This window comes from Pezoporus occidentalis, unplaced genomic scaffold (assembly GCF_034315485.1).
Source record: "Pezoporus occidentalis ecotype Australia unplaced genomic scaffold, CSIRO_AGI_Poc_V1 ctg221, whole genome shotgun sequence".
Lineage (NCBI taxonomy): Eukaryota > Metazoa > Chordata > Aves > Psittaciformes > Psittacidae > Pezoporus > Pezoporus occidentalis.
This window is the reverse complement of record NW_026914084.1, coordinates 1,495,858-1,522,758: the sequence shown is the minus strand read 5'-3', so window position 1 is coordinate 1,522,758 and position 26,901 is coordinate 1,495,858. Positions and strand designations below refer to the sequence as shown.

Genomic DNA, 26,901 nt, shown 5'->3' with positions numbered 1-26,901 from the left:
GCACCTTTCCCTTCAGACATTCTGCCTTCTGGAATAAATGTGGGCAGGTGACTTTTGCTTCCCCACCCCAAGAGTTTGCTCTGGAGCTGGGATGGCCATTGTAAAGGAAATGTACAGTCTGTGTGTTTGTGACATCTCTGGAAGTGTGGTGGGAACTGTGGATTACTTGCCTTCCACAGCCTGTAGGCAGCCTGGCACATAAGGACAACACTAGATTGCCTCATTGTAGTCCTGATGGGGTGATAAGAGGGACATCAACAGCACTTCAGTGTCATTTCGTTGCCAGGTGATTTACAAGAATCTCTCTTTTAGGTTGCTGTATTCCTGGCCCTAATAACTTCTGAGCCTTTCTCAAGTGTCAGGTGTCCCCTCTAATCACCAGCAGCCTCTTCCATCTTCTGAAAGCTTCCAGTTCCTGCTGTTAGGTTTTCACATTAAGAAACCAAGGCATATGGAAAAACTGAGAACAGAACTGTTACATCCTAGGCCAAGTTAACCATTGGGATTGTTCACTGCAGTATTGATTTCTCCATTTGATCGATTAAAGCTGTATTTGGTGATGTAAATTACTGACTCAGCCCCAGCTTGTTGTCTTCCTTATGTGCAGGGTGTGCAGACAGGCCACCCCAGGATAAATTGGATCAAGAATATGAGCTCCACACCAAGTTAATGTGTTGTTTGCCAGACACATCACAGTTCATCCCAGGCTGTGACTGAAAATTCTTCTTGTTTGCTGCTTCCCCTTGTTTTCAAGATGAATTTGAGCATTTTTGCCCAGCTGCTCACAAACAAGTTCTAGCTGTTAAGGAGCTTCTGAATATAAAGTACCTGCAAAAATGAACGTGCTGGTGCAGCCGCTGCTGAGAAAATGAAGAGCAGAGCCCAGCAGCTCCCTGCGTGTTCCCCCTTCCACAGCCTCGGCACAGGTTTTTCACGCTTGGCTCTGCAGCTCTGGCACCTGCGTGTTACTCGTGCTTGTGCCCGAGGGCTCACACAGAGGGAGGCAAGGCTTTGACATGGGCTGCCATGCTGGGGTTTCCATGCATGATGGCTTTCACTGACTAGACTATGATTCTGCACACATGCACGCACAAAAATGTAATTGGGATTACAGAGCATCAAAACCAGACAGGGAGCCAAAGAGGTCAGACAGCTGGGGAAAAATAGGAGCTGGGGAAAAACAGGGTGTGCATGAGCTGTGTGATAATCAGTGCACTGTGTTTATTGCTCTTCAGAAGCGTGTCAAGCTCAAGGCTGTACCTAGTACAGTCCCGCTGCTGCTTCCAGCATTGTTTTCCAGAAATGAACTGGGTAAGAAGTTGCTGGGAGAGTGACAAGGACTTTTATGTTCTAATAGAGCTGAATAACTGAGGGTGTCTGGGAAAGACAGGTTTGAGGAGTGGATTGAAAACTGCTTTTAAGGGGTAAACAAAAAGTGAAATTAAGCTTCTGGGTTTTTTTAATATTCACCAGGACTGTGAAGAGGAGGTTGGATTGTAACAGGAGCAATGGAGGACAGATGTCTTAACATCTTAACATGCTTACATGTTCCACTAGAAATAGCAAGGCTCAGGCAGGACTTGTGCTGGGCAGGCAAAGCCCAGATAAGACAAACCTCTCTGGGGAGTGCTGTGGGTAGGAATGACCTCCTGATGGAGCTGGGCTGGGGGACACAGTGACGTTTGGCTGTCTCGGTGCTTACAGATGATTCCACTGCTTTAACATCAGTTTAGGGTTCAGGTTAACCAGGCCCTGGGATGATGCTCTGGGGGAGCGCTGGGGCAGACCTTGGCAGGCAGTGGGGTGGTCCCGGGGGAGATGCAGCCGTGGGGAAGGGCAGGAAGAGGCCGAGGGCGCAAGGCGGGGGGATGAACCGCAGCCGGGTGCCTCTAGCAGCCCCGGGGTCGGCCGGGTCGATCGCCCGCCTGCTGCCACCGACACGTGGGTACCCGCACCCGTGGGCGCCACAAACCCGCGCCTCGCCAGCCACTCAGAAGGAGATATTCAAATCACTGCCCGGTGGCAGCCAATGACAGGGGAAGGGGTGGGGTCTCGCCCCCCAGCGTTCCCACGGCGAACTTCATTGAGGGGGGAGCTCGGCGGGCGGCGAAGCGCTGGGAGCCATAGGGAAGTTGAGGTACTGGGGGCATTGGGAGGCACTGGGAGCATTCAGCATGACTGGCTCTATGCATGCATGCCAGAGACCCTGGGGATCACAGTATTACCCTGGCAGTAGACCCCAAAGGATGGGGGGGAGCAAAGATTTGCCCATCAGGCAATGGGGTGCTATGGGCTCCAACTAGAGGTGGTGCTTCATGGGCAGGGGTGGGCAGCAGTGTTGGGGTGTTTTGTACTGCATCCCTGGCAGGTGAGGGCTTATGCTCCTGTCCAGTATTTTGTGTGAAGGAGTCAAGATACATGCCCCCATATGAGGAGAGAGTCTGCAAGGTTGGCAGTAGTGTCAGTTGTTGTACCTCAAATGAGTGCACTGAAAACAAAAAAAAAATATAGCTTGGTTTTGGCATCGACAGTTGGCCCTAGTTGTTTTTGGGATCACTCATAAACTCAACCAGCTGCTCTGACTCGAGGGTTCTTGTTTAGAGGAGCAGCGGCATGCTCACATCAGGGATGCTGGACTCATCCCACACTGACTTCCTGTCCTGTTGCTGAATCCTCTGGACAAATTAAACAGAGCCCTCCCAGCAGAGATCACATCCTCAAATCCAAGGATTTGCTCTGTGGGACGGAGGAGGTGACGGTGGGCAGGGTGCATGTGAAAAGCCAAGACAGAAGTGTGGAGCCCAGCTGTTGTGCTTGTTGCCCTTCACAGCTTTGCAATTGACTGTCCTACGGGTCTCAGAAAATTTAGTGAGATCAGCAAGTTTAGGAAGAGTCTCATGGGTTTCCAAATTTCCTAAGCATCTTATAGCTATCCCTTTCTGAGAAGCATAGTCAAGAGGAAATTTTTCCTTTTTGTGCCTCTTAAGAGAGCTTGAAGGAAGAAAACTTCCATCAAAAAAAAATAGCAGGACATTAGCATCATTTCCTCTGTTCACAGGGACTCCCAAAATGTAGGTGTCAGCAGTCATTTGAGGGTGCAGTGCATTGCCCCCTTTTAAAGGAGGTCCTTGCTGGAGCATACAATTTTATTATCTATAATTATATGGATCATACTGATCATTTTGCACCTGGGTGCCCTTCCATTACAGTATTGCCGGCTGAGAGCAGCAAACTTCAGTCTGGGAATAACATTCCTGCTTTCACAGGAGCTAAAGGCTGGGGGACCCTAAACTCTGGTCTTCTGCCCCTGTTCCTTCCTCCTTTGCCTCCTGGCTGCAGCCTGCCAGCAGCCCAGCAGCCAAAGATCTTCACCCTTGCTATGGACGATGTCTGGTTCAATCAATGATGTGCCTTGCATGAACTTTGAAGCCAACACATTTGCAAAGAGCCTGTGCCAGTACTGTTTCCGAGCTGCAGGGGCTCACCAACACTCTGTCCAGGTGAGCTCCTCCATCCCACGTGGAGGCTATGAATACTTCATTAAGGAACCTTTTGTTCTAGGTTGGGATTCCACACGCCTCCCAGGTATGGGAATCCCTGCCCAGGCCAGAGCTGGGAGCCACTTAGCAGGAAAAGGCTGGGCACTGGGTGTGATAGATGCTGGGAGGGAAAGCAGGGGTGTTGCAGACGGCAAAGCTACAAGGGGGAAGGGGGGATTGGCAGAGTTGGGACCCATCCTGGATTAATCTCTGCTTGACGCCTGCTGGTATTTATGGCTTACCTCACCTGGAATATGGTCCTGGTGGACGTCCCTGTGCCCCTGGCTGTCAACTTAGGGCCAGGGCTGAGTCCCTGGAGCAGATGCAGTGAGCTGTTCCTGGAGGGTAAGGCAGAAGGGGGGTAAACATCATGAGTCTTTGGGCTCTGGGTACCTTGATCCAACATGGTGCTGTGACACAGGGCCGGCTGCACAAGCCACTTGGCTGCTTCTGACCAGGCGACAGCCGGTTTCATGTTCAGGAAGGGTTTCGTGTTGTTCGCTGCCCTCCAGGAGCAACTGGCCTGGGATGATGAAATAGTAATGAGCTTTCCTCTCTCTTTCTTGCCCTCTCCTTCTCTCCCCCTGGCCCTGGGCCCTCTAAGGTTACCTCAGCCCTTTGCCCACGATCTGCTCAGAGCTGTCGCCTCTGAGAGAATCCCAGTGCGGGTGAGATGCCGGAGGGAAGGCAGCACAGACAGCCGGCTCCTTGGAGCATCCCCCACTGCTGCTCATAAGCCCTGCAGGTAACAGGGCTGGGGAGAATGCTGAGATACCCACAAGCGCAGAGAGAGGCTGGGGCTACAGCCTTCACTGCAAAACCTCCCTCCCTCTTTGCTCCGTCGCCTCTCCCCGGGCGATCTGGGTGGGGAGGGAGAGTAGCTGTCAGCAGCATCAGCACTGGCAGCGGGGAGATGTTTCACTGAGCCCTCATTCACATGCGCTGTCTCTGGGACACCTGGAGCATTCAGCATCAAATAGGAGTGTGCTGGGCCACCTGAAGCAGGAGAAAAACCTCAGCGGAGGGCTGGGAGAGGCACCAAGAGCCCCAGAGACCAGGCTGCTCTTGGAGGAGGTGGAAGAAGCAGCCTTTTCCAAAGGGCAGCTTTCCTTCTCATCCTCAACACGCTGATGGCACCATTGCACCCCCTTCTTCCTCACAGGAGCGTGGTGTGGAAGTGGCAGGACACAATGCCAGCAGCAACGCGGACCCAGGCGGGGCCTGGGATGCTCTCCATATCTTAGCCCCGCAGTGCGAGGTATATGTGTGCGTGAGCCCTGTGGAGGGGACAGAGCGGTGAGTACCAGCCGGGAGCTCCCTCAGTGGGAAGAACGGAGAACGGGGAGTGGGAAGCCAAGCAAAGGAAATCAGATGCCTTCTCCCTGACACTCTGCACACCCATGCCTGGGAACAATGGCTGAGCAACCCCCACCATACCCTCTAACTCTCCCAGGAGAGGTCAGGAGGCCACTGAAAGAGTCTCCTTCCTCCTCACTGCCTCTAGAGCAAGGCTGGTGGTGCCAGGATGGGCTCTGCTAGCGTCTGCCCATTCAGTAGAGACAGAGACAGTGTGGCTTGGGCTGTTGGCACTGCCACCCGTCCTTGAGCTGTGCTGACTACCAGCTGACCTCTCTCCCTGCCCCACAGCTGGCACGAGAGCAGGGGATATCCCCCGCTCAGCCCCGGAGCTGAGGGCGAGCACAGAGAAACCAGCACTGACCCCAGCGCCTGCTCCCAAGCCAACTCCACGCTTGCCAGGGTGAGATGGGGATCTCTCATGGTGTGGGTTATTTTGGTCTCTTCAGTCTCCTCAGCCCTTCAATGCCTCTTCTGTGAGGCACATTCAGAAGGTCCCAAGATGCAAGGGGGGGATCAGTCTTCCCCTAAAGAGCATGAGAGTTGCTCTTTGATTCCCCCAAGCAGACTTCCCTATGTTGTTTCTTGGTACACCCATTGATGTTGGGCTGGGGTCACCTTATGCTCACCCAGCTCCTCTCCTGGTTCCTTTTTACCAGCAGCTTTGAGCTAAATGGGCCGTAACTTCTCATATATGCTCTCACCTCCTTCCAGCCCCCAAAAGCTACTAGTCCCCATAGCAGAGATCTGCCCTATCTTGTCTCCCAGGACGGGGAAATGACCTGGTTGTGGGACAACACTATGGGATCAGGCAAACGGGACATGATGAGCTACGTGGGCCATAAGGAGGAGGTGCGGTCGCGAGCCCTGCAGGCAGACAGACCCAGGTGGGCTCAGCCCATTCCCTCTGGATCCTGGGTGAGAACCGAGGCGCAGGACTTTAGGAAAGAAATCTGCCCTCTGAAAGCAGGTACACTTGGTTTGCTCCTGTGTGAGACCCTACTTCTGGTTTGCTTTCCACCTGGAGGTCTCTGAAGTTCACAGCAGATCTCTTAGATTTAGCAGCTCTTTACTAGTTCTGGTCCCAGGAGGTTCAACGCTTCCATGGGTACCATGTAAAGGGATGAGGCCCAGAGTCCATGAGATGCCATCTATGACCATGAACCATGGGTCTCCCTAGTGCTCTCTGTCTGCATGATTTGGTGTGCCCTCAGCTTGCAGTGCTGTGCCCCAGCACTCCCACCCTTCCTGGAGGGAGTCTGGGTTCTATCTCTGCCCTCCTGGACCGTTTCTAGCTCTCCTCCGAAGACCTGCTTTGCCGTGGACGTGGTGGCACCCCGCGTCGCTCGTGCCTCCCCCAGTAACGGCCTTCTCCCCGTCCCAGAGTGCCGTCCCACCAGCCAGAAGCCCGAGGAGAGCTGGCCGAAGCACCGGAAAGCCGACCCTCAGTGGCCATCCACCCCTCCACGTGCTACCACCGGCTCCTCCCGCAGTGACCCATTGGGTGGCAGTGGGCGCCTTGCTTGCTCCCAAGTGCGGGAGCCCCGCGGGCAGCCTGGCAGCAGGGGCACGGAGGGGCGGCACGGGCTGGACAGGCAGGAGTACACGGTGCTGGCCAGCCTGCCCAAGCGTCTCAGCCAGCGGGATGCTGTCGACCGCTGTGGCTCCCGCATGCTCAGCCCTGGCCGGGTGGAGGTGGAGAGGATGTTTGGCTGCGAACGCAGGTGAGAAGCAATGGGACTTCACAGTGGGGCCCCTCTTCTATGCTGTCGGGGTGCCCCACCTCTGGGTTGCTGCATCTCAGGTAGAGAGCAGGGGTAGATGGCAGAGCTCAGCTTTCAGCTGTGCTTGAATTTCCCTTAAAGCAAGGGTTGGGTTTAGGCTCAGTGCCTCCCAACCTGAGGAGCTCCCCAGTTGCAGCACACCAAATTGCAGCTGAATCCATAGGAAAGGTGGAGCAAAGTTGCACAGCCCACCCTCCTCCTCCTCACATCCAGCTCCTGGAAGCTGCAGGATGTACTGCAAGCCATGAAAAGGGTGAAGGAAAGAGGTGGTCCGCATTCCCAGCATCAGTTGGCTCCCCAGGGATCTAGGGTCCACTGTAGGAGCTGTTCAGCGAAGGACAGGGGATGCTAAGTGGTACTCAGTGATTGTTGAGTCTTGACTGTAGAAGTGAGAGTGGTTCCGTCATTGGTGGCACAGGGTGGAAGGGGATGTAAATGGGGACCGGGAAAGTATCCTTGGCTAGATGGAGGGAAGCTTAAGGAATAGTGTGAAGAAGACATGGGTGAGGCAGCAGGACATGAAAGCTGGGATGGTTGAAGCGATGGGGACAGGGAGAGGCTCTGGGGCAGGTGAAGGTCTGTGGGGTCAGGCTTACGTGGAGCAGGGGCTGTGCCTCTGAGCTGAGCCTGGCAGTGGCTGGATAAACTGCGTGCTCACAGGAAATCAGAGACCCTGGAGGCTTTCCAGGCCCTGGAGGAGGGCCGTGTGGACCGGCTCGATGGCAAGACCCCCGTGCCACCCAGCAAAGGCCGCCTAGCTCGGAGGCAGTCCAGCCCCAGCCTGCCCAGGGAGGTGAGTCTTGGCTGTGTGGTGGGACCCCATCCCAACTCCTGCTTTTCCCTGCCACATTCTCCTCTCCTTCTGCCACATTCTGCTTCTCTCTCCCATTTCCCTGCTCTCCCCTCTATTCCCAGCCCTCCCTCTGCCATGGATTGAGACTCCTGGCTCTTAAATGGCAGCAGCCCTTTCACCCTTTGAGTGCTAGATGCTTCTCTTCAGTACAGGCTGCCTCCATGCATAGAGATGCAGCTGCTGTCTAAGGAACTATTTAACCAAACCATCTCCTAGCCCTAATCCTGTCTTGTTCCTTAGGGTCAGCGGGTCTCATGGCACCTTGAGCAGCGCAGCAGAGACCCCAAGGAGCCCCTGCGCTCCCCCAGCCCAGCTCAGCACCCGGAGAAGGCCAGCAGGAGCCGGGGGGACCGCCCGCACCCTGCCAGCGCCAGCTGGCTGTTGGACAGAGGCAACCGGAGCCCACGCTCCATAAGCCCGGCACAAAGGTCCGTGAGTCCCACAAGCGCTCCACAAGCCCGGCTCCGAGCACCTGTGAGCCCTCCCTGGTGCTCAGAGAAGAGCTGGAGGAGCCAAGAGGAGCCTGTACGTGCCCCCAGCTCAGAAAGGGGCCGAGCTGCCTGGCTTGGGGGGAGTACAGGGCAAGCACCAGAGAGGAAGAGCCGAGGGGACTCGCTGCACCCTGTGGGCCTTGGGAAAGGCTTGGATAACAGCAGGCTGAGCCGGGCTGCACCACCACCACGGTCTCTCAGTCCTGGGAGACATACAGAGAGCACATGGAGAAGCCAAAAGGAGATTGCCCCTCCAGTGCGGGTAGCAGAGAGGCAATGGGGGAGGCCAGGGGAACTGCTCCAGCTCCGGGCGCCTGGGAAGCCATCAGAATGTGGCTGGCAGAGCCTCCGGGAAAAGCTGCCAGCCTCCCACCCTGGGAAGGGCACGGGCACTGACTGGAAAGGCCAAGGCAAGCCCTCGCGCCCTGTGAGCCCAACACGAGCACTGGAGCAGGACTGGAGGGGTCGGGGGGAGGCCCACCAAGCGCAGGCATGGCAGAGGGACTGGAAGCGCCAAGAGAAGCCTGTGTGCCATGCGGACTTGATGCGCCAGCTGGAAAGGGACTGGAAAAGCCCCACTAAAGGTCCCAGTGTAAGACTGCAGCCAGATGACAGCTGGAAAAGGCCTGAGAGTCCAGCGCAGCAGCTGGAGGATGACTGGAAAGGCCCTGAGCACACCCGAAACACAAACAACCCAGAGAAGCCATTGGAAAGCGACTGGGGGAACAAGAGGCTTCTCATGTACCACGTGAGTAGGGCAGGAGCCAAGGTGCTGGGGACCCTGGCAGGAATGAAACTGGCAAGCACAGAGCGGGTGGGTCCCTTGGGTTGCAGTTCTGCGCATCCCAACTTCTGTGGATCTTCTGCTACTCTAGGGGAGCCAAGCTGCCTGCCTGGCACTGGGAAAAGGGAGGATGCTTCCCACCCTGGCCCACGCTGGGAGGTGGCTGCTCAGATCTGGGAAACCGAGGCAAGGACTAACCCCCATGGCTTCAGCTCCTGCTTTCTTTCCCTGCAGCCCCAGCTGTGTGGAGATGCCTTCCCACCACAAAGCAGCACCAGATCCTCGGGAAGCCTGCAGCCACGTTCAAATGACAGTGAGAAGCGCAACAAGGTAGGGGCTGGGACCTGGGAATGGAGGTAACTGCTGGCAGCACCTGGGTCTCCAGCACTTGATCTGAGCAGGCTTAGCGTGGTGCTGCCTTCCAGTGACCTCTTGGGCAGCAGCATCGCTAGTACCCTCCTTCTCTTTGTCCTTTGCCCAGTTCTCAAGTGGGGAAAAACAGGGGCACAGAGCCTTTTTCTTTTAAAGCCAGAGAGGGGCAAGCAGTAGAGGTGGGACTAAAACCTCAGAGTAGCTGCCTTCCTCCCTTTACTACTGCCTGGTGTTATGATGGCACTGAGGGTTTCATAGGGATGAAGCAGGCTTTAGTGGCATGAAAGAAGATACGGTCAATTGTGTTGGATTGCTGAGATACCAAAAAAGGCACGAGAGCTGCTTTGGAGGTCTGCAGAAAGAGTGCTGGCAGCCCTTGTAGCTGCCAGCCATGCCGGAGTCTCTTTGCCTCTGTCACCCTCCATGTGTGTCAGTCGTCTTGACGGAGATGTCCCCTGCTAGGCTTTGTGCTTTACACAAGGACAAGCTGCAGCCAGGCAGGAGGCTGCCAAAGGTCTCTGAAACTCGAAACGGGTGACATCCCTTCCGTCACTTTGCTGTCCCAGGGCAGAGAGGAGCCCAAGCCCTGAGCTCCCTGTGCACAACTGGGGCGGGTTCACCCCAGCTATTCCAGGTTTCTTCAGCAGTGAGCTCTGGCCTGGGCACCTTTGCTTGTCTTGTGGCAAGAAGTGTCAACTCGGTGTAGAACCTGTCATTTTGTTATGCACAGCCCCCTGCCCCTTTTCCTTTGGGACCCTCTCTCACAATTCCCCAGCCTGATGGCAACCATAGATGTGCTTTGGGGAGCACCAAAGGCCCCCACGGACTTGTTGCCACCTCTGCCAAGATTGCAAATCACTGCTTTAGGGGTTCTTGGGTGGGAGGTGAAACCGAGCCGCTTCAGGAGCAAAGGTGAGGACCCTGCTGTGTGCACACACACGACGGGACTGATAGAAATCCCTGTCTGGAAAACAAGAAGTAAATCCCTGCCTGAAAGAAATCCCTGCCTGAAGAAGGGCCGGGCTCCCGGCCGTCCCTTCCTGGGGCAGCAGCGGCTCAGCCCTGGGCTTCGTGCCGGCGGGCCGGGAGAGGAACGCGGCTCAGCCCCATCACCTACCCCGTCCCATTCTGTCCCGTCCCGTCCCGTCCCGGAGCCGCTCCCCCTTTCCGTGCGCCCCGGCGGCCTCGCCCGCCCCGACGGCTCCATTGGCTGCGGGCGGCCGGGGCGGCGGCGGCGGTTGCCATTGGCCTGCCCGGGCCCTCCCAGGAAGTTTGGGGGGAGGAAAGAAAAGTTTTGGGGGTTGTTCTTTTTTTTTTTTTTTTTTCTTTCTTCCTTTTCTTTCTTTTTTTTTTTTTTTTTTAAGTAAAACAGGAGGGGAGGGGGGCGGGGGGAAGGCGGGCGGCGGAGCGGGCATGGTGGGGCCGTGGAAGCCGCCCGGCCGCTGAAGCCGCCCCGCCGCCCTGGCTACCAGCGCTCGGCCCCGCCGCGACCCCGGCCCCGCCGCCGGCCGCGGAGCCCCCGCCATGACGGTGAGTCGGGACCTGTCCTCGGGGGTCGAGGGGGGGGAGTTTCATCTGTTTCATCTACCCGGCCGCTGTCCTGCCCCTCGGGTGGGAAGGGGCTGTCAGCCGCCGCTTCCCGGGCACCCCTGCTCCCCCGCGGCACTCGAAGCTGTGGCCGAGGCTCGGTGCCTCCTCGCCTGCCCCATGCAGGTCTCCACTCGGTAGAGTGGCTTCGTTAGCGGCCGGACATGGGTAACATTGCGTGTAAGCAGTAGGCTGGGCTGAGGCCTGCCGAGCTCACCGCACTGATGACTGCAGTGGGGTGTGAAATCCGCGCCCGTCCCCCCGTCCAGCACGGGGAGCTCCTGCTCCCTGTGGCAACCAGATGTGGCTTTGGGGCAGGTAGCGTCCGTCCCCTGGGGCGAGCCTTCCTCCATGGGGATGTGTTCCACCCCGGGAGGAAGGCTGTTGAGCAGGGTCAAGGAGGTGACAGGCTGGGCCCTGCCCGCTGGCGTTTTGTATAGGAGTGGTGGGAATAGAAGAGCCTGTTGCCCGTTTGCTTTTGGAGTACACAGAGCTGCATGTGTGCTCCAGATGGGGGGCGGTTCTGCTCCCACTAAACTGAGCTGAGCAGTTTCGATTTGTGTTCTTGGCCTGGGGCCTGTGTCTGGTGGAGCAGGTTCCCTTTTTGGAGGAGAGGAGACATTGTGTTTGCTGGAAGGATGAGAGCCCTTTGCACATTCGCTTAGATGTGAGAGGAAGTGGTGCTCCAGGACCCGAGGTCCTGAGGAGCCTTTGGGTTTGGGAAGAGCAGGAGGCACAGCGGTGGTGATGGTGACCATCCCATAAGTCCCCTTGGACGCGGAGCTTTTTAAGCCTGCCACAGCCTCTCCTCCACTTCTCCATCCTGGCGCCTCTGTACCACCCAGGAGTCATTCTTTTGCTCCCATCCCCTTTCCTTCTTTGGTGTTTACATTCTTGAGATACTTGCAGCCTGTTATCACCTCCTCTGTAGCCCTTCTTCACCAAAAGCAGGCAGCTGCCTCTCCTTAACCTGCTGTTGTAAGCCAGTCCTTCCAGACGTCACCCATGTCCGGGCTGCTTGGCACCCCCTCCGGTGCCTCTACCTGGCTATCTGCAGGGCTGAATGTACATGTGACTCTGGTGGGAATGGATGCAACTAGGTAAAATTGCTGTGCCACCTCCCAGGGTGAAGCCTCACCATCCACAGCCCCGAGCTCCACTACAGGGCCATGCATTTTGCCGGGGGTGCATCCTGCTGCATCCTTGCATCTCCGGATCTCTCCCAGTGGTTCGGCTTTCCTGAACATTTCCTCCTCCCACTGCCAGGCCATTTCCTCTGGTTCAGTTTGAACCCTGCTGTCTTTTCTGCTGATACTTAGAGCTCTTTATGACAGAGAAGAAGCTGGATTCGGTTGTGAAGAGGGGGAGAAAAGTGGCATCTTGGGCATCAGCTGATGTCTCATACCAGCCCTGCTATGACAAGAATAGTTCAAAGCCAATTCGAGAGCTGTGGCTCCGTGTCCGAGGGTGGCAGGGAAAACAGGAGTCCTGTGCAACTTACCCACTTGGGAGAAGCCTTCTGGGGGGGAGGAGGGGATGGATTTTTTGCCCCCAGCACTGCATCAGGGGCAGGAGTTCTATGAGGACTTCGTGGTGGTTTTCCCATCAACGTATATCCCTGTAATAGTCATTATTTTGGCACCTAATGCTTTGGGATTGTAAATCCTCAGTAAGACGAGACCCAGCTGATCCATACAACAGCCCCAGGCAGGGCTCCTTTCACCCCCTCTCTCCTTATATTGTTATTCCACCTTCAGAGAGCCTGCCTGCCTCTCTCCTGCCCAGCGCATGTGTGTCCCAGGAGATGGGGGGAGGCTGCGCTTTGACGTTTCGCCTCCTTTCCTTCCCTTCCCTCCCCTCCCGCCGCTCCCAGTTTGGAGCCGGAGCTGAAGTCACTGGATTGGAAGGAATAACGGGAAAAAGGGTGGAGCTGCTGCTGCCACGGAGAAAGAATTAAGTTTCGGGGTGCTTCTTCAGGGAGGCAGCAGCAGGGCCAGCGGGACGTCCGGGTCCATGAGGATGGGGATGCACACATCCCCCTCGTCACCGAGCCACCAGCAGTGCAAGTCGCCTCGTTGGGAGGTGAGGTGTGAGAGCTCCCTGTGCCCTTTTGCTCCGGTTTTCCTCCCTTCCCAAGCTCTTAGGGCTGCAGTCGGACACTTCTGGCCAGGCCTGAAGCTGTAGCAGCCGCTGACCCTCCCCTTGGTGGACCTGTCCATATTTGCTAGAACCAATAGTTGGAGCACTGGAGTGGACCAGTGTGTACTCAGCTCCTGCTTCCCCATAGCCTTGGGTGTAACCCAAGGGAGATGAAAGCAGGGGAGCAGGGAGGTGGGCATGTGGGCAGCCGCGGCTGGCCACTGGGCTCCTTTGGGGGCAGTGGAGTGGCCATCAGCTTCCCAGCTCAGTCTCGGGCAGTGGTTGATGGCTTCCCCAGGGCTGGCAGGTCTGATGCAGAGGGTTGGGAGTCCAGCTCTGGCACTGTCCCTGCCTTGTCTGGCTGCAGAAGAAGGGGCAGATCTGCAGACTCTGGCATCTCAGGGAGGAGAGGCATTGGGCTGAATTATTTGGTGGTGCAACTTCTCCCGAGCCAGTAGGGTTGGGAGGAGGGACCAGCTCGAGCCTGTTTGGCTGAGGGCAAAGCCAGGGAGAGCAGTTCCGCTGAGTCAGCTCTCTGGTGCTCCACCTTGGGAAGGAGATAAACTGGTTGGGATGCCGCACCAGTGGTGTGAGGTTAGGAGGAGGCAGGGAAGGGGGGGAAGCTTCTTTCTAGCACGGGGTGATCTGGGCGATACTCTGTCTTGAGTAGCTGTGGCAGAGGGCAGGCTATGCAGTGGGAGGGAGAAGAACGAGCTGGATAAGAGAGGAGCCCCCAGCACCTTGGAGAGGATCAGGTGCTGGCTGTGACTCTGATTTCATCTCTACCCTGGGGCACATCGTTTAAAGGGAACATGTTTTCACAGCTGTTGAACTGCGTCCTGTACATTTGTGGTGAGAGTTGTTCTGTAGAGAGCTACTTGTGTCTTTATAATAAACAATTGGTGGTGAAGTTACCGGAGGGACGTGGCTCTGGGGCATGGATGGTCAGGGTTTGGACAAGGTGTGGCTGGTTCTTTGCCTCCATCTCCACAGCAAACCCCATTGCCGGAGGTGGAGCACTCCCTCCTGCTCACTCCTTGTCCCTGCCTCCCCCTCTCTGAACAAATACCTCTGTGGCACCTTGTGGAAACCTCCCTGCTGCATATTTTCCTTTAATTTTTTTTAAACCTCTTTCCTTATCTCCTGCTTCCTCTTATGGGAATGACTGCCTGCTGCTGAGAGCTAAACCCATCTCTCCTTCACTGCCTGGCCCTACACCCCCATGAGTTTTCTAAAAGTGATGCCAGGCTATTCCCGCAGTTGTTCTGCCACTGGGGACTTGCCTTCCACCCCCTGGCATGAAATGCCTTTTTGTGGGTCAGTCCAAGACAGTAACCCTGTGTTTTTGTGTTTCCTCTCCAGCCGGATCTCCTCAATTTCAAGAAGGGATGGATGTCCATCCTGGATGAGCCAGGAGAGGTAAGCCCAAGGCAAAAGTCTGCCTCTTCCCCCAGCCTCTGCTGGTAGAGATTCCCTAGTGAGCAGCTGATTTCCTTCCCCCTTCACTCACTGAGGTTGCTCCTGCTGGGAAGGGCAGCAGGAAGCCTTTGGTGGGAGTGCTTTGCTCTGTGTGCGGGCACAGAGGTTCACAGAGTGCCCATCTCCCAGCTGAGGGGCACAAGGGGGAGCTGGAAGGAACATGGAGGAGAGGGAAGAGAAGGCTGAGAGGTCACAGCACAAAATGCCCCTCCCTGTTCCTACATTTCCCCTGATAACTGCCTATCCGTTTCCCTCCTGTCTTTTCCCTTCCCTTCTCCTGCCCGATCTGCCTGCAGTGGAAGAAACATTGGTTCGTGCTGACCGACTCGAGCCTGAGGTATTACCGGGACTCAAATGCAGAGGAGGTAAGCACAGCCAGCCTTTCCCCAGCCCTCTTCCTTCCCAACTAGTGGGGACAGGATCACAGCCCTGGAGAAGCAGCAATGTTATGTCACCCTGAAAGGTACCAGAGGTGGCAAGCTGCTCTTTGCCAAAGGGTGACAAAGAGGATGGGTATTTGAAGGCGGCTGGTGAAGCCAGGGGGCTGTCAGTGGTGGGAGGTGAGAAGGGCTGGTTCTGTGGCTGAGCATCTCTGATGCTCTCCATCAGAGCTGCAGCTGCCCCTCGGTATGTGGGGAGCTGAGTCTCTCTCAGGGAGGTGTGGGGTGAAGGCAGAGGGTGCCAGCAGGTGATGGGGTTTTCCAAGCTGGGTTTGCACTGATGTCCCAGCCGGTGGCTGTGCTTGCAGGCTGATGACCTCGATGGAGAAATCGACCTCCGCTCCTGCACGGACGTGACAGAGTTTGCGGTGCAGCGCAACTATGGCTTCCAGATACACGTGAGTGTCTGGCACTGTGCGGATGCAGTGGCACCAAGGGACACTGGGTGGGAATGCGCGCTCCCTCCCTGTGCCCAGAGGCAAACCGTGCAAACCTTTTGCCAGGACAGGACCCTGGCAATGTGGGTGACAGTGCTCAGAGACTCGAGTGCTGCCTGCCTGCAAAGGGAGGAGGAGAAGGAGGCGGTGACTTCTGCAGGGCTGGCCAAAGGCTCCCCTGGAGGTGACCCGGGAGCCAGACTTAACGCCCTGTGTTGTTTACTTGACCCATTGGCCAAGGCAGCTTCTGCGGAGCCGTGGGGAGGGAGTGGTGAGCACTGCAGATCTTGGAGTAGCTCCCTGACCGTACTCAGAGTAACAACCTGTACCCGGGATCCAGCCCCAGGACAATCCTGTCCTTGGCTACTTGCTGTAGCAGCAGGAGGTGGCTGCTAAGGCAGCACAAAAATGATACTTCTGTGGGTGTGCAGGGCTGGGCATTTTCCTGTGGCCTGCTGCTGTACCCTTCCACCTGACCCTTACAGACTTGGGTGGCCTCTCTAACGCAGTCCACCATCTGTGAGAGCTGTCTGCTGACAGGGCCTCCATCACCTCCCTTTTGCAGACGAAGGATGCTGTCTTCACCCTATCGGCAATGACCTCAGGCATCCGGCGCAACTGGATCGAGGCCCTGAGGAAGAATGTGCGCCCAGTCAGTGCTCCAGACGTCACCAAGTAAGAGCTGCCCCATGCTGCTTCTCTCCCCCCTCTTGCTGCCCCTCTCCCCTGGCAGGCAGGGACTAGGAAGGTCCCTCTGGAAACCCGGCCACTTTCAGATCAGCCCTGCTCTCCACTGAATGTGGCCTGGATACATCAGCCTGATGGCTCCTGCTGTTGCACCCACCTTTGCCATTTCCCTGAGGGATGGGATGCTGCAGGGCCAACTCCATGCCCTGGGTTTGGGTGGGGGTTTGGCAGGATCTCCACCGGCATCCTTTCCCATGTGGTACCTGTCCTTCACTGGCTGCCGCTCTGGTTTCAGGCTCTCTGACTGCGATAAGGAAAACTTCCGTAACTGTGTCCCCCAGAAGGGCTCGCTCCGGACGGAGGAGCAGCAGCGACTGGGCTCTAGCTCCGAGGGGAACTCAAAGGGCAGCCCCTGGAAGGCGGATGGGCAGCGCCATGCCTTTGACTATGTGGAGCTGTCCCCCTTGCCGCAGGACCCTGGGAATCAGGGCTCCCCGCAGAGGACGAGAGGGAGCTTGAGGGTCTCTGAGCGAGCCCCGAAGCATGAGGAGCTGGAGAGGGATCTGGCTGTCCGTTCGGAGGAGAGGCGGAAATGGTTTGAGGCCCCTGATGTCAGGGTCCCAAACAGCGATGGGTCAGGGGGAGACTCTTCCCGCAAGGTGGGGGAGCTGGACCTCCCCACTCCCCCACTTTCGGAGGACCAGAGAATCCGGCTGAAGGAGGAGATAGAGAAGAAGTGGCTGGAGCTGGAACGCCTGCCCTTGAAGGACTCGCGGCGGGTGCCCTTGACAGCGCTGCTGAACCAGAGCAAGGGGAACCATGGAGACACCAACGAGGCACTGAAAAAGGAGGTAAGAGCATCCCTCTTCTCTGCAACTGGGATTCTTGTGGCCTCTTGTTGTGGTCTCTGGCAGCAGGAGGCTCTGCAGAAGGGCAAGGCAGAGGTGCAGGGAGATGTTTATGCTTTGTGGTTCCATTTGCCACCCCGCAAGTGCATAGGAGATTTTGCAACCGGATAATGTGGGACTGGAGACCTGCTCTTGCATGCCTGTAGAGGTTCCCCAGGCCATGTTTTGGCCTAGGAAGTTAGTTGGTGGCACGGCTTGTGTGGAGTCTGTCTTTCCCGGGGGTACATCTGCAACCTCTCTTCTCTGCCTGTTCCCAAGCCTGCAAGCACTTTGAAAGGAGACATGCACTTGTCTGGCGTCCCAGCTACACGAGTAGGGGTGGTTTCCTTCAGCACAGATCCACCTCTGGAAGTTGGGAAGTCTCCTCTCCTCTTTGTTAGTGCTTACCATTCTGGGTCTGGCTTTCACAGTTTGGTCCCTTAGGAGGCTGTTCTTCCTGTGGGAAGCAGTCTTCTCCATTGGCCATGCATGGTGCTCCCCATCCCTTAGGCAAGGGTTCGGATGCAGCATGTTGGTTGGGCCATGGCTGAACATCTTTCTCCCCTCCCTGGCGCACAGATCCAGTCACTGCGGGCGCAGCTGGAATCCTGCTGGGCCCGGAATGAGAGCCTTCGGGAGGCAGCGAAATCCCAGGGAGACTGCCATGTGCCCCGGGGGTACATCTCACAGGTGAGCAGGACACTGGACACGACCCTGGGGTTGCTTCCAGTCCCAAACTGGGAAATGCTGGCACTCAGCTCATTGCTGAGCAGGTATAGCTAATCATTGGGTTGCCATGGTGGCCCTAACTGGGCCCACTTGTAATCAATGTTAATTACATAAGGGCTGCTGTGTATTGCCTGGCCTTAAAGGGGACAGTCTGAACAGGGAGGAGAAGAGTTAGGGGGGAGTTACAGGATCTAGATATAAGGAAGAAGTTCTTTACTGTGAGGGTGGTGAGGCACTGGAATGGGTTGCCCAAAGAAGTGGTATATGCTCCATCCCTCGTGGTGTTCAAGGCCAGGTTGGACAGAGCCTTGGGTGACATGGTTTAGTGTGAGGGGTCCCTGCCCATGGCAGGGGGTTGGAACTGGATGATCTTAAGGTCCTTTCCAACCCGAACTATTCTGTGATTCTATGATCTGCACCCCACATTGTGCACGGGTAAGATACTAGCCTGGGCTGGGGGGCTGAGCTGCCCCCGGCTCAGGAGTGGGTCCTCAGCTTTCTGCCAAGCTACCTGCATGTTTGTGGCTTCCCACATGTGGTTCTGGCTATCAGGGGTTCCCAAATCCCTTGTTAAAAGCAGCCCATTAGGCCCTGGGGAGCTCCCATCCTTACCCAAGCCCTGAAGGTCACTTTGACAGCACAGCCTGTTGGATTGCTGGGACGGCACGTGGGAAAGCCCGCAAAGCAGAGTTTACTCACGCTTCAGCCTCTTGTTTCCCTTTGTTTGTTTATTCTCCCCTCTGTGGACTCATCCAAAGCAAACAGGGTCACATCCCGCAGGGTTTCCTGGGGGGAGGCTGCCGTTCCACTATGCTGTGGCCATTTCAGGATGTGCCCTACGTGTTGAAAGCTACTGGGGGGTGGAAGGAAATTGGGGCTGGCAAAGCCTGTTGGGTGCATTGGCTGTACCTAGTCCAGATAAAGAAACCCACAGGTCCCGTGGTGATGAGCCCAGCCACTTACCAGTGGCTCTGTCATCTTGATTTAGTATTTACAGCTTGCAGGCCTCTTTATGGTGAAAAAAAAGGGCAAAAGCAGTGGGGAGGAATTGCACCTTATCTCCCTAATAACTTGGCTTAAAAGGCCCACTTTTCACATCTGGGGCCAAACTTGGTCTTTCCGCAAAGCGCTTGTTCTCCCTTAGTCTGCCGAGGTTTGCAGCCCAGCTCTGGACAGATAACCAGATTGATCCCTTGCCTTGTTCCTCTCCTTTGGCTGATACGTGAAGCTTTCCAGCTTCCTTTGCCTCCGGAGGGAGGAGTAGCCAGCAAGGACTTGCGTTCCCTCACTGTGTCACCGCGCCCTTTATATCAGCCTTAGCCTTAGTACTGGGGGAAGGAATGGGATGGCAAGGGGCAGTTGGGGGACATGTCAGCTTCCTGGGTCTCTGCTGATGTCTTAAGAGTCCCTGGCTTTTAAAAATAGTCTGGCGTGGTTTGGTGGTGAACAAACACTTCCTGTGGGGCTTGGGGCAGTGCTGCCAGTCTGAAGGGAGAGCAGAGGCACAGCTCTGAAGTGGGAACCACTTTGTTGTGCTAACACCAGTTAACCACAGTGCTTGGCACTGAAAGAACATGAGACACCCCTGGTCTCAAGGGCCATCAGAAAGGAGATTGAGCTGTGTGAGGAGGATCCCTAGCCATTAGGCTTTGGGGAAGGCTCTTTGCCAGCCTCTGCCCAGCCACAGGGCAGTGCAGGGTGTCGCTTTTCACAAGAGGCTCAATTTTCATTGATTCTGGGAAATGCTGCTTCATTTGAAAGGCAGATACTGAGATGCAGTTCCAACTGTTGATGTCCTCCAGCCAGGCAGTGACTGCTGTGTCAGGCATGTTATTCCCAGCTCTTGTCCCAAGAGGGATGCTCCTGTCTTGCTGCTATGAGCAAGAGGAACATTTCTCTCCCTGCAAACCTCAGCCCAGCCAGGTGCCTGTCCTGGCCCCATCCTTTCCTCCTGATCCCTCACCCCTCCTTTCCCTGGCACGGCAGGAGGCTTGTGAACGCAGCCTGGCTGCGATGGAGTCATCCCACCAACAAGTGATGGAGGAGCTCCAGCGGCACCACCAGCGGGAGCTGGAGCGGCTGCGGCAGGAAAAGGAGCGGCTCCTGGCAGAGGAGGCAGCAGCGACAGCAGCAGGTAGGAGCAAACACCAAGCTGTGACCCCACCACTCCCAGATGTCTTTTGCCAGTCTCAGTCATCTGGAGCCACACAGAGGACCCTGCTGGTGTGAGGCTCATGCTCCTTGGAGCATGAGCGTGGGGCTCCTCGGCTCTGTGCTGTGTGTGGGGATTGTTTGGGCTGGGGCAGGGACAATGGGATGGTAAAGATCCCCTGGAAATGAGGTCTTGCCTCTGTGGATGGGTTGAAGGGAGCCGACAGCTTCTTGTAGGTATGTGGAGGTGGCATGGAGGTGGCATGGAGCTCCCACGCTGCCCTGTGTTAGTCTCCTTGGCAGCATTTGGTGCATTGGGATGATCCTGAGGGCAGAAGGGAAGGTGGGGGAATCTGCAAAGACAGCTCTGGCAGCAGGAGCTCAACCAGTTCTCTGGTGTGGTTTCCTTGGATGTGCTGGAGCTGGCATAGCCTGACCCCCCATCTCCTGTTGTCCCCCTCTGCAGCCATCGAGGCACTGAAGAAAGCCCACCGGGAGGAGATGAACAAGGAGCTGTGCAGGACACGAAGCTTCCAGCAGTGCAGCTCTGTCTCAGATGCCCTCCAGAAGCAGCATCAGTAAGAAACCATCTCTCCCACTCCTCTTGGCTGATGCTGCCACCCTGTGCCAGTGTCACTTCACCCAATCTGCATCCATAGCCGCCAGCTCCCTCTGCAGGGATGGTGGGTGCCCAGCTTTGACTGCCAGGATTTCTGGAGCTGTAAGACAGGGAAGTTTATCCCCTGCTTGGCTATTTTCCCTACATCACCTCTGTTTTCCCTACAGCTTATTCCCTCTATTTTCTTTATGGAAAGCTCCTCCGTTTCTTCTAGAAGCACTGCACTTATGTGTAGGAGGTTGGGAACTGGTCCACAGGGAACCTTATTTTGTGCCAATGACTGACATGGACAGAGGCTGCTGTAGGCTAGGGGCCGGTGAGGGTTGTTATGGGCAGTGATGAATCAGTGCCTCTTCGGCAGGTTGGACGTGGAATCCCTGAAGCGGGAGCTGCAGGTGCTCTCTGAGCAGTATTCCCAAAAGTGCCTGGAAATTGGGGAGCTCACACAGAAGGCAGAGGAACGGGAGCAGACGCTGCAGCACTGTCAGCAGGAGGGGAAGGAGCTCCTCCGGAAAAATCAGGCAAGAGAAAGGCTTTCCCTGCCCTCAGTGACCCCTGTATAGCACAGCCCCTCTGTTAAAACACCCCGATTTCTTCACATTTCTTCCCTTCTGAGATTTTACCATCAGAAAAAAAAAATAGAGAGTTGGAGACTATAGATGGCCTTAACTGTGGTGTTAAATACAGTGAGTGAATTCTGCTGGTTGAAGGTGTCACCATCACCTGTGTGCAGGGGGTTACAAGGACATCTCCAAGCTTGAGTAGGGCTGGTATGTGAAGGAAGGATGAGGACAGCAGAGAGGCCTGTGCCATTGATGTCTCTTGGTTGTGCCTGCAGGAGCTGCAGACCCGCCTCTCGGATGAGATAGGGAAGCTGCGAAGCTTCATTTCCTCACGGAACTCTGGGGACCGCTCTCCGAACAACAATGAGCGGAGCTCCTGCGAGCTGGAGGTACAGAGTCCCCCTGGCTGCCCCGATACCTCCATCCCCACCCCGTGCTGGGGGTCTCCTCTTTGCAGTGGTTTTGGCTTGGAGCAGGTGGGAGGGGGTTGCCGGATGGAGCAGGGGCCAGTGCAGGAAGCAGGTACACAAGCTTCCCCTCCTCTGCTCTCTGGGGCTGCTCATGCCGTTTCCTGCCCCAGCCCTCCTGGCCCTTCCTTCCTTTTCCACCACTGCCCTTGCGCCAGAGCCTTTCCAAGGCGTTGGCTCTTGAGTCACCTCGGGTTCTTCTTGCCTCTCCTCGACCCAGGTGCTGCTGCGGGTGAAGGAGAATGAGCTCCAGTACCTAAAGAAAGAGGTGCAGTGCCTCCGGGAGGAGCTGCAGATGATGCAAAAGGTTGGTGTTTTCAGGGAGGCATTGGGAAAGCAGCAGGAGAGGGGAGAGAGGGGAGCACCGGGACTGCATCTTAGTAGGATTTATCTGGGTTTGATAGGGTGCTCAGGCTAAATCCTCTATGCTCCTCGTCCCTGCTTGCTCTTGAGCACATACCAACCACGCGCTCCGAACAGTGAAGGCTGGTAGTGACTTACCTTTATACAAGGGAAATGTCACTGTGACTTTACTGCTGGTTTCCCCAGACGTATGTACGTATAAGCACGAACAAGCCAGGATCCCTTCTTTCCCAGGTGAAGCCTGCCCAACACTTCTGTTCCCCTAGTTGTCCCTTTGCTGGATGGATGAGTTTCCTTGGGCACCATTGCTGGGTGTGCTGCTCCCTCCACTGGCAGCAGCTCCTTCAGAGGCATTTTCAAAGACTCCTGCCAGAGGAGAACCTGAAAGAGGCTTTGAGATTCAGTGGTGCTCTTGCAGTTTATAACTTCCTCACTTCAGTATTTTGCCATATAAGTGGCTGGGACCAGCCCTTTCAGCAGCCTGCACCTCTAGTGGGGTTTATTTTTCCCATATGGCTTGCCCAAACACACACAAGCCATACTAAAACCCACATCACCTCAGCCTGATGCTGCAGATCCCTACTGCTGTGGGACCAGTAACTGCCTTTCTCCCTGGCCCAGGGTTTGCGAAGTGCTATCTCTGTGCTCTTCTTCTGAATGGTTTCTGTGTGGCCCAGATTGGGATGGGCTTCAAACCCATCACCTCACCTGCTGGCTGGTCTCATGCTGGGCGTTCCTTGCTGTCCTCATCCCTAATACTGACCCTAAAACCCACTGCCCCCTCTCTGTCCCCTGTCAGGATAAGAGATTTGCCTCAGGGAAATACCAAGATGTCTATGCAGAGCTGAATCACATCAAGGTGCGCTCAGAGCGAGAGATCGAGCAGCTGAAGGAGCACTTGCGCCTGGCCATGGCGGCTCTGCAGGAGAAGGAGTCGCTGCGCAACAGTGTCAGCGAGTAACGGTGAGCAATGGGGATGCAGTGACATCCCCAGTGGGTGCGAGTCACTGTGATGGCAATGGAAGCTGCTGGTTCCTCTTACCCTACTCAGTGCTCAACCTTCAGGCTTAAACTTTCTCTTCTCTGCTTCTTGCATCCTCTTGTCCCATCCCTGCTGTTGTCCCTGATGTTCTCCCAAGGTCCCCAGCCTCCTTCTCACCATGCTGCTCTTGATGCTCTTGCGGCCACCACCAACGTGGTAGGACGTGGGAGCCAACCAGATGCTGGCCTTTGCCCTGTAGCTTGGGTGACGGCATGAGGAAGGTTGTGTGCTGCCTACATAGATGATGTGTCTGCTGCTTTTGTCTTTGAAGTGGTTTCCCTATCACAGCACGGAAATTTGAGGTCTGCATCAAAGCAGCCATGACCCAGCCCCACTCCCATACTCACCTGCAGGCATCCCTGCTGCATGAATGAAGGGGTGAAGGGAAACAGTGTGACAGAATGAGGACATCCTGTTGTCCAGAGCGCTTCTGCTTCTTGCTCCAATGCTGTGGCCATCGGGATTTGGGTCACTCAGCTCTGTTTGCTGGTGGATGCTGAGATGAGTGGGTCTGTAGCAGGGAACCAGACGGAGCAGCGTTTCTGTGCTCAGTGGAGCCTTTCTAAACCATTTCTGCTTTTCTTTCTCTCCAGGTCTGCTCTTCATTTGTTTATCTGTTCTTGTTTTGTATTTGCTCCATTCCTCACTTGCAGGGAGGGGGAGGTTGAATCCCATCCGTTATCGCCTTGGCAAGGAATCCTACACACCCCCAACCTCCTCACTCCCCTCCCAAAGCTTTTATGATGAACCCCTTTTGCCTGCGTACCTGAGCACGTTGTTTGGACTGGCTCCTTACATGCACCTTCTTCAGGATTTTATATGTGAAAATTATATTTTATAGAGGATTTTTCCTCCCGGAAAGAAGAGGAAGAGGAGGGGGGAAAACTTTTACTACATCATCCGCATTTTCTAACCTGAAAAAGAGAATCTGGTTGTCGCCCCTTCCCCAGCCCTACACAGCCACCTTTGGCACATGCTCCCTCTCTTCCGAATGTCTTCACGGCCCCCAGGGGATGTATGGCAAGGACCACACTCCCCCCCTGTGCCACCCCAGGGACCTTGGGAGAAGACTGCAAGCCATAGGAGGGAGCCTCTGGGGCAGTCTGCCATGGATGTGCTTGCCAGGGACATTGGAAAGAGGAGACCTTGGCAAGAGTCTGCATGATCGAGCTCTCTCCGTGACTGTCATTGGCTCTTTCGAGAACCCAAGCTGGCTGGAGCCCAGAGACACGGGGCTTCTCCTGTGTGGGGAAGAGGAGCTGTGAGGCTGCTACTGCACTCGCCAGAGCCAACCTCCCCCTCAAGGTGGCAGCTGCTGCTCTGCTGCGCCCTTCAACTTTTAACTTAATAAAATCTTCCCCTTTCGCTGAAAAGAATGTGTTCCTGCAGGGGAAGGCTTCCCAAGTGGCACTGACCCCCATGCTGGTGGTGCTGGGTCGTTTCTCCAGGTTCCCGTGTGGTTTTGGGACATCCTGACCTGTCGCTTCCCTCCCTCTGGATGTGGGGAGGGAGAGTCCTGCAGTGCTGTTAGCCAGCTGTTTGCTTCACCTCTGGATTTGGGGGGAAATAATCTGATTCACCACACCACTAAGAAAATCCCACTTGTACCCTCTGCCCCAAGGAGTCTGGGCTGCATCAGTAAATGCAGTAACAGGGAGGGCAGGTGGCACTGCAAGCTACAGGCAGGGTAAGCAGTATGTATAGATCCTGGGGAAGATCAGAGGGATTTCAGGTGCTTTCCTCCTCGCGTTTTTGGGTGATGCACATTGCTTTTTTTGTCAGGGTGGAGGACCTGCGGGTTACTGCTCCTCATTCGGCCCCATTTCAATGTAAACATGAGCTGTTGCTCTGCATAGAGGCTGTTGGCAATTACAGAAGAACCTTAACTGCGGGCTCATGCCATGGCTGGAGGTGACATCTGAAGAAGTGAAGATGCTCAAGGAGGACCCTTGGATGTGATGGATACATCATCTGGAAGGCTGGAGTACTATGAGACGTGAGGAGGAGAGCAGGGTGTAAGGACACCGGTGGCAGCGCAATGAGGAGAGTTAGGGCAGCAGTGTGTGATAACCTCACCATGCACCGGTGCCCCTGGGGCACAGGGTGCAGGCAGATACAGACCCACTTCTCCATGGGCATGGCTGCAGTGACTGCTTTCCCTACATAAAGCAAGCTGCTTCATACCTCACAAATTCCAGTAAAACTGGGTTGCAGGCTTTAGTCACATGCATGAGGCCCTTGAGCAACCTGGTGGATGGTGCAAGAGGTGAGGCACTGAGTTCAGCAGGCAGCTCCCTGTTGCACCCATGCAGAGCCAGGGCTTGCTCTTGCTGGTGCTTGGCCTCCTGCCTGGAGACCTGCCTGCCCCTGTGCTGCCCAAGGTCCAGGCTTTTCCCTCTGCCCCCCAGCAGGACATGGCTGTTGCCGTGGGATGGTGTGCGCGTTCAGCACACCAGGAGCTGACATGGGAAGGAAAGCCTGAAGTGATAGAGTAGCTCAGGGCAAATGCTTCCAGGCTGCAGGGCTTGGTCTCACCATGAGGGTTTAGTAGGGGACAAGAAGGAAGTGAAGTTGGGTACGGGGCACAGGGTTGCAGGCTGGTGTGTGTGTGCATTGGTTTTAGAACAAACAAACACTGACACTACAGTCTGCGTGGTAAAACCTGCTCCCTGAGAGGAAACCCCCCAAAAATGGGGCACTGGGGGTGAGTGTGGGGTGAATGCAGACTGCTGCTGTGCGCAGTTCTCAGCACGCTGCTCACCGGCTCCTTCCCTGAATGCTTCCCTATCTTGTGTTTGTTTGGGTTGGTTTGTTTGGGTGGTGTTTGTTGGGGTTTTTTTACCCTTCCTGAGCAGGGGCTGCTGACCCCGATAAATGTGTCACATCAGCACAGGCGAAATGTGCAGGCGCCCGACATGTGTCCGAGATGAGCAGATCAGCACCAGCCAGCTAGGAGCGTCCCGTCATCCCGGGGTGATGGTGCGCCAACACCTCCCAAACCGGCGTGGTGCTAATCGGGCAGCCCAGGCCTCGCCTGTGTCAGGGTGATATGGTCACCCCGTCATCTCTGCATCATTATCTGCTGGGTGCAGGGGAACTGGGTGTGGGGAGCGTGGCAGGGAGGGAGATGACTGCAATGCCCACGCGATGGACAGCAGAGCCCAAGAAAGCATCCCAAAGTGATGCCTCCACCCCATCAACCTGCTCACAGCCATGCTGTGGATGTGAGAAATATCCCTCTGGCAAAGGGGAACCCCACAGCTCTACAGTACCCTGGTTTGCATGAGAGCCAGCATCCCTGCTCACATAAGGAGCTTGCCTTTTAGGACAGCTCATAAATATTTCAAAACAGTGGTGATCAGTCCAGCAACCAGAGGCAATATCCCTTTGCCATTCATTCGTATAGAATCATAGAATGGTTTGGGTTGGAAAGGACCTTAAGATCATCCAGTTCCATTCCCCATGGGCATGGATGCCTCACACTAGACTGTGTCAGCCAAAGGCTCTGTCTAACCTGGCCATGGTTAAAGCTAGCTCTGCTATTCATGGTGTCTGGGCTGAGTGGCTTCGTGCTGGGCTGACCACGCTGCATTGCACAGTGGGGGCTCAGGGCTGACGCTCTGGTGAGCACACTGGAAAATCAGCAAATTTCCCTGTTTTGCCACTAGACAAAGCACTGAAGCTTGAACCTGAGTGTCAGCAAGGGCAAGTCCTAGTGCTGGGGGTTTTGAGTCTCTTTGGAAATGGAAAGCAGGTAAAATCAAACGTCAGAAGTGCCCCAGTGCACTCAAATGCCAGTGAACAGCTGTCCTGCCCCTACAAGGGGATCCATAGCACATCCACGGTGCTCATGGTTTGACCATTTAAGATGAAATCCACAGCTGGAAGTGCATAAATCCCCGTGGGGTCTGGCTGAACACAGTGTGGAGAGGGAGAAGGTGAATGGGATTATGGAGAGGATTCATCTGGGTTCTATCCTCTGGGGTTTGTCAGAGAAGCAGGATTTCCCAATCCCTGCTAACTAATGCCAGAAACAGGAGGCACAGGAGGCTTGGAGCTGTTAGGTAGCTCTCCTCAAGGAGAAAAGTGGATTCAAGGGGTAATGCACCCCACCCTGTGCATGGTGGCTGGC

At 55.8% G+C, this 26,901-nt stretch overlaps 1 protein-coding gene across 1 annotated transcript; it reads left to right on the top strand.

Moving 5' to 3' along the window:
* Positions 1-3,251: 3,251 nt before the first annotated feature.
* On the top strand, positions 3,252-24,145 carry TRIOBP (TRIO and F-actin binding protein). Its single transcript, XM_062620595.1, has 20 exons — positions 3,252-3,500; positions 4,702-4,835; positions 5,187-5,298; positions 5,664-5,865; positions 6,280-6,619; positions 7,340-7,472; positions 7,773-9,137; positions 14,268-14,324; positions 14,681-14,749; positions 15,133-15,222; positions 15,827-15,936; positions 16,244-16,799; positions 17,415-17,525; positions 19,551-19,698; positions 20,182-20,293; positions 20,696-20,855; positions 21,173-21,286; positions 21,585-21,671; positions 22,527-22,690; positions 23,363-24,145. The coding sequence occupies exons 1-19, from the start codon at positions 3,387-3,389 to the stop codon at positions 22,686-22,688; spliced, it is 4,176 nt and encodes a 1,391-aa protein (XP_062476579.1). The 5' UTR covers positions 3,252-3,386; the 3' UTR covers positions 22,689-22,690; positions 23,363-24,145.
* Positions 24,146-26,901: the final 2,756 nt, after the last annotated feature.

Bases quoted from the DNA above. Each gene is read 5' to 3' on its own strand.
- TRIOBP (XM_062620595.1), top strand. From the start codon at position 3,387: ATGTCTGGTTCAATCAATGATGTGCCTTGCATGAACTTTGAAGCCAAC. The intron at 5,299-5,663 runs GTGAGATGGGGA...CTTGTCTCCCAG, and splicing joins CCAACTCCACGCTTGCCAGG to GACGGGGAAATGACCTGGTT. The intron at 19,699-20,181 runs GTAGGAGCAAAC...CCCCCTCTGCAG, and splicing joins GGCAGCAGCGACAGCAGCAG to CCATCGAGGCACTGAAGAAA.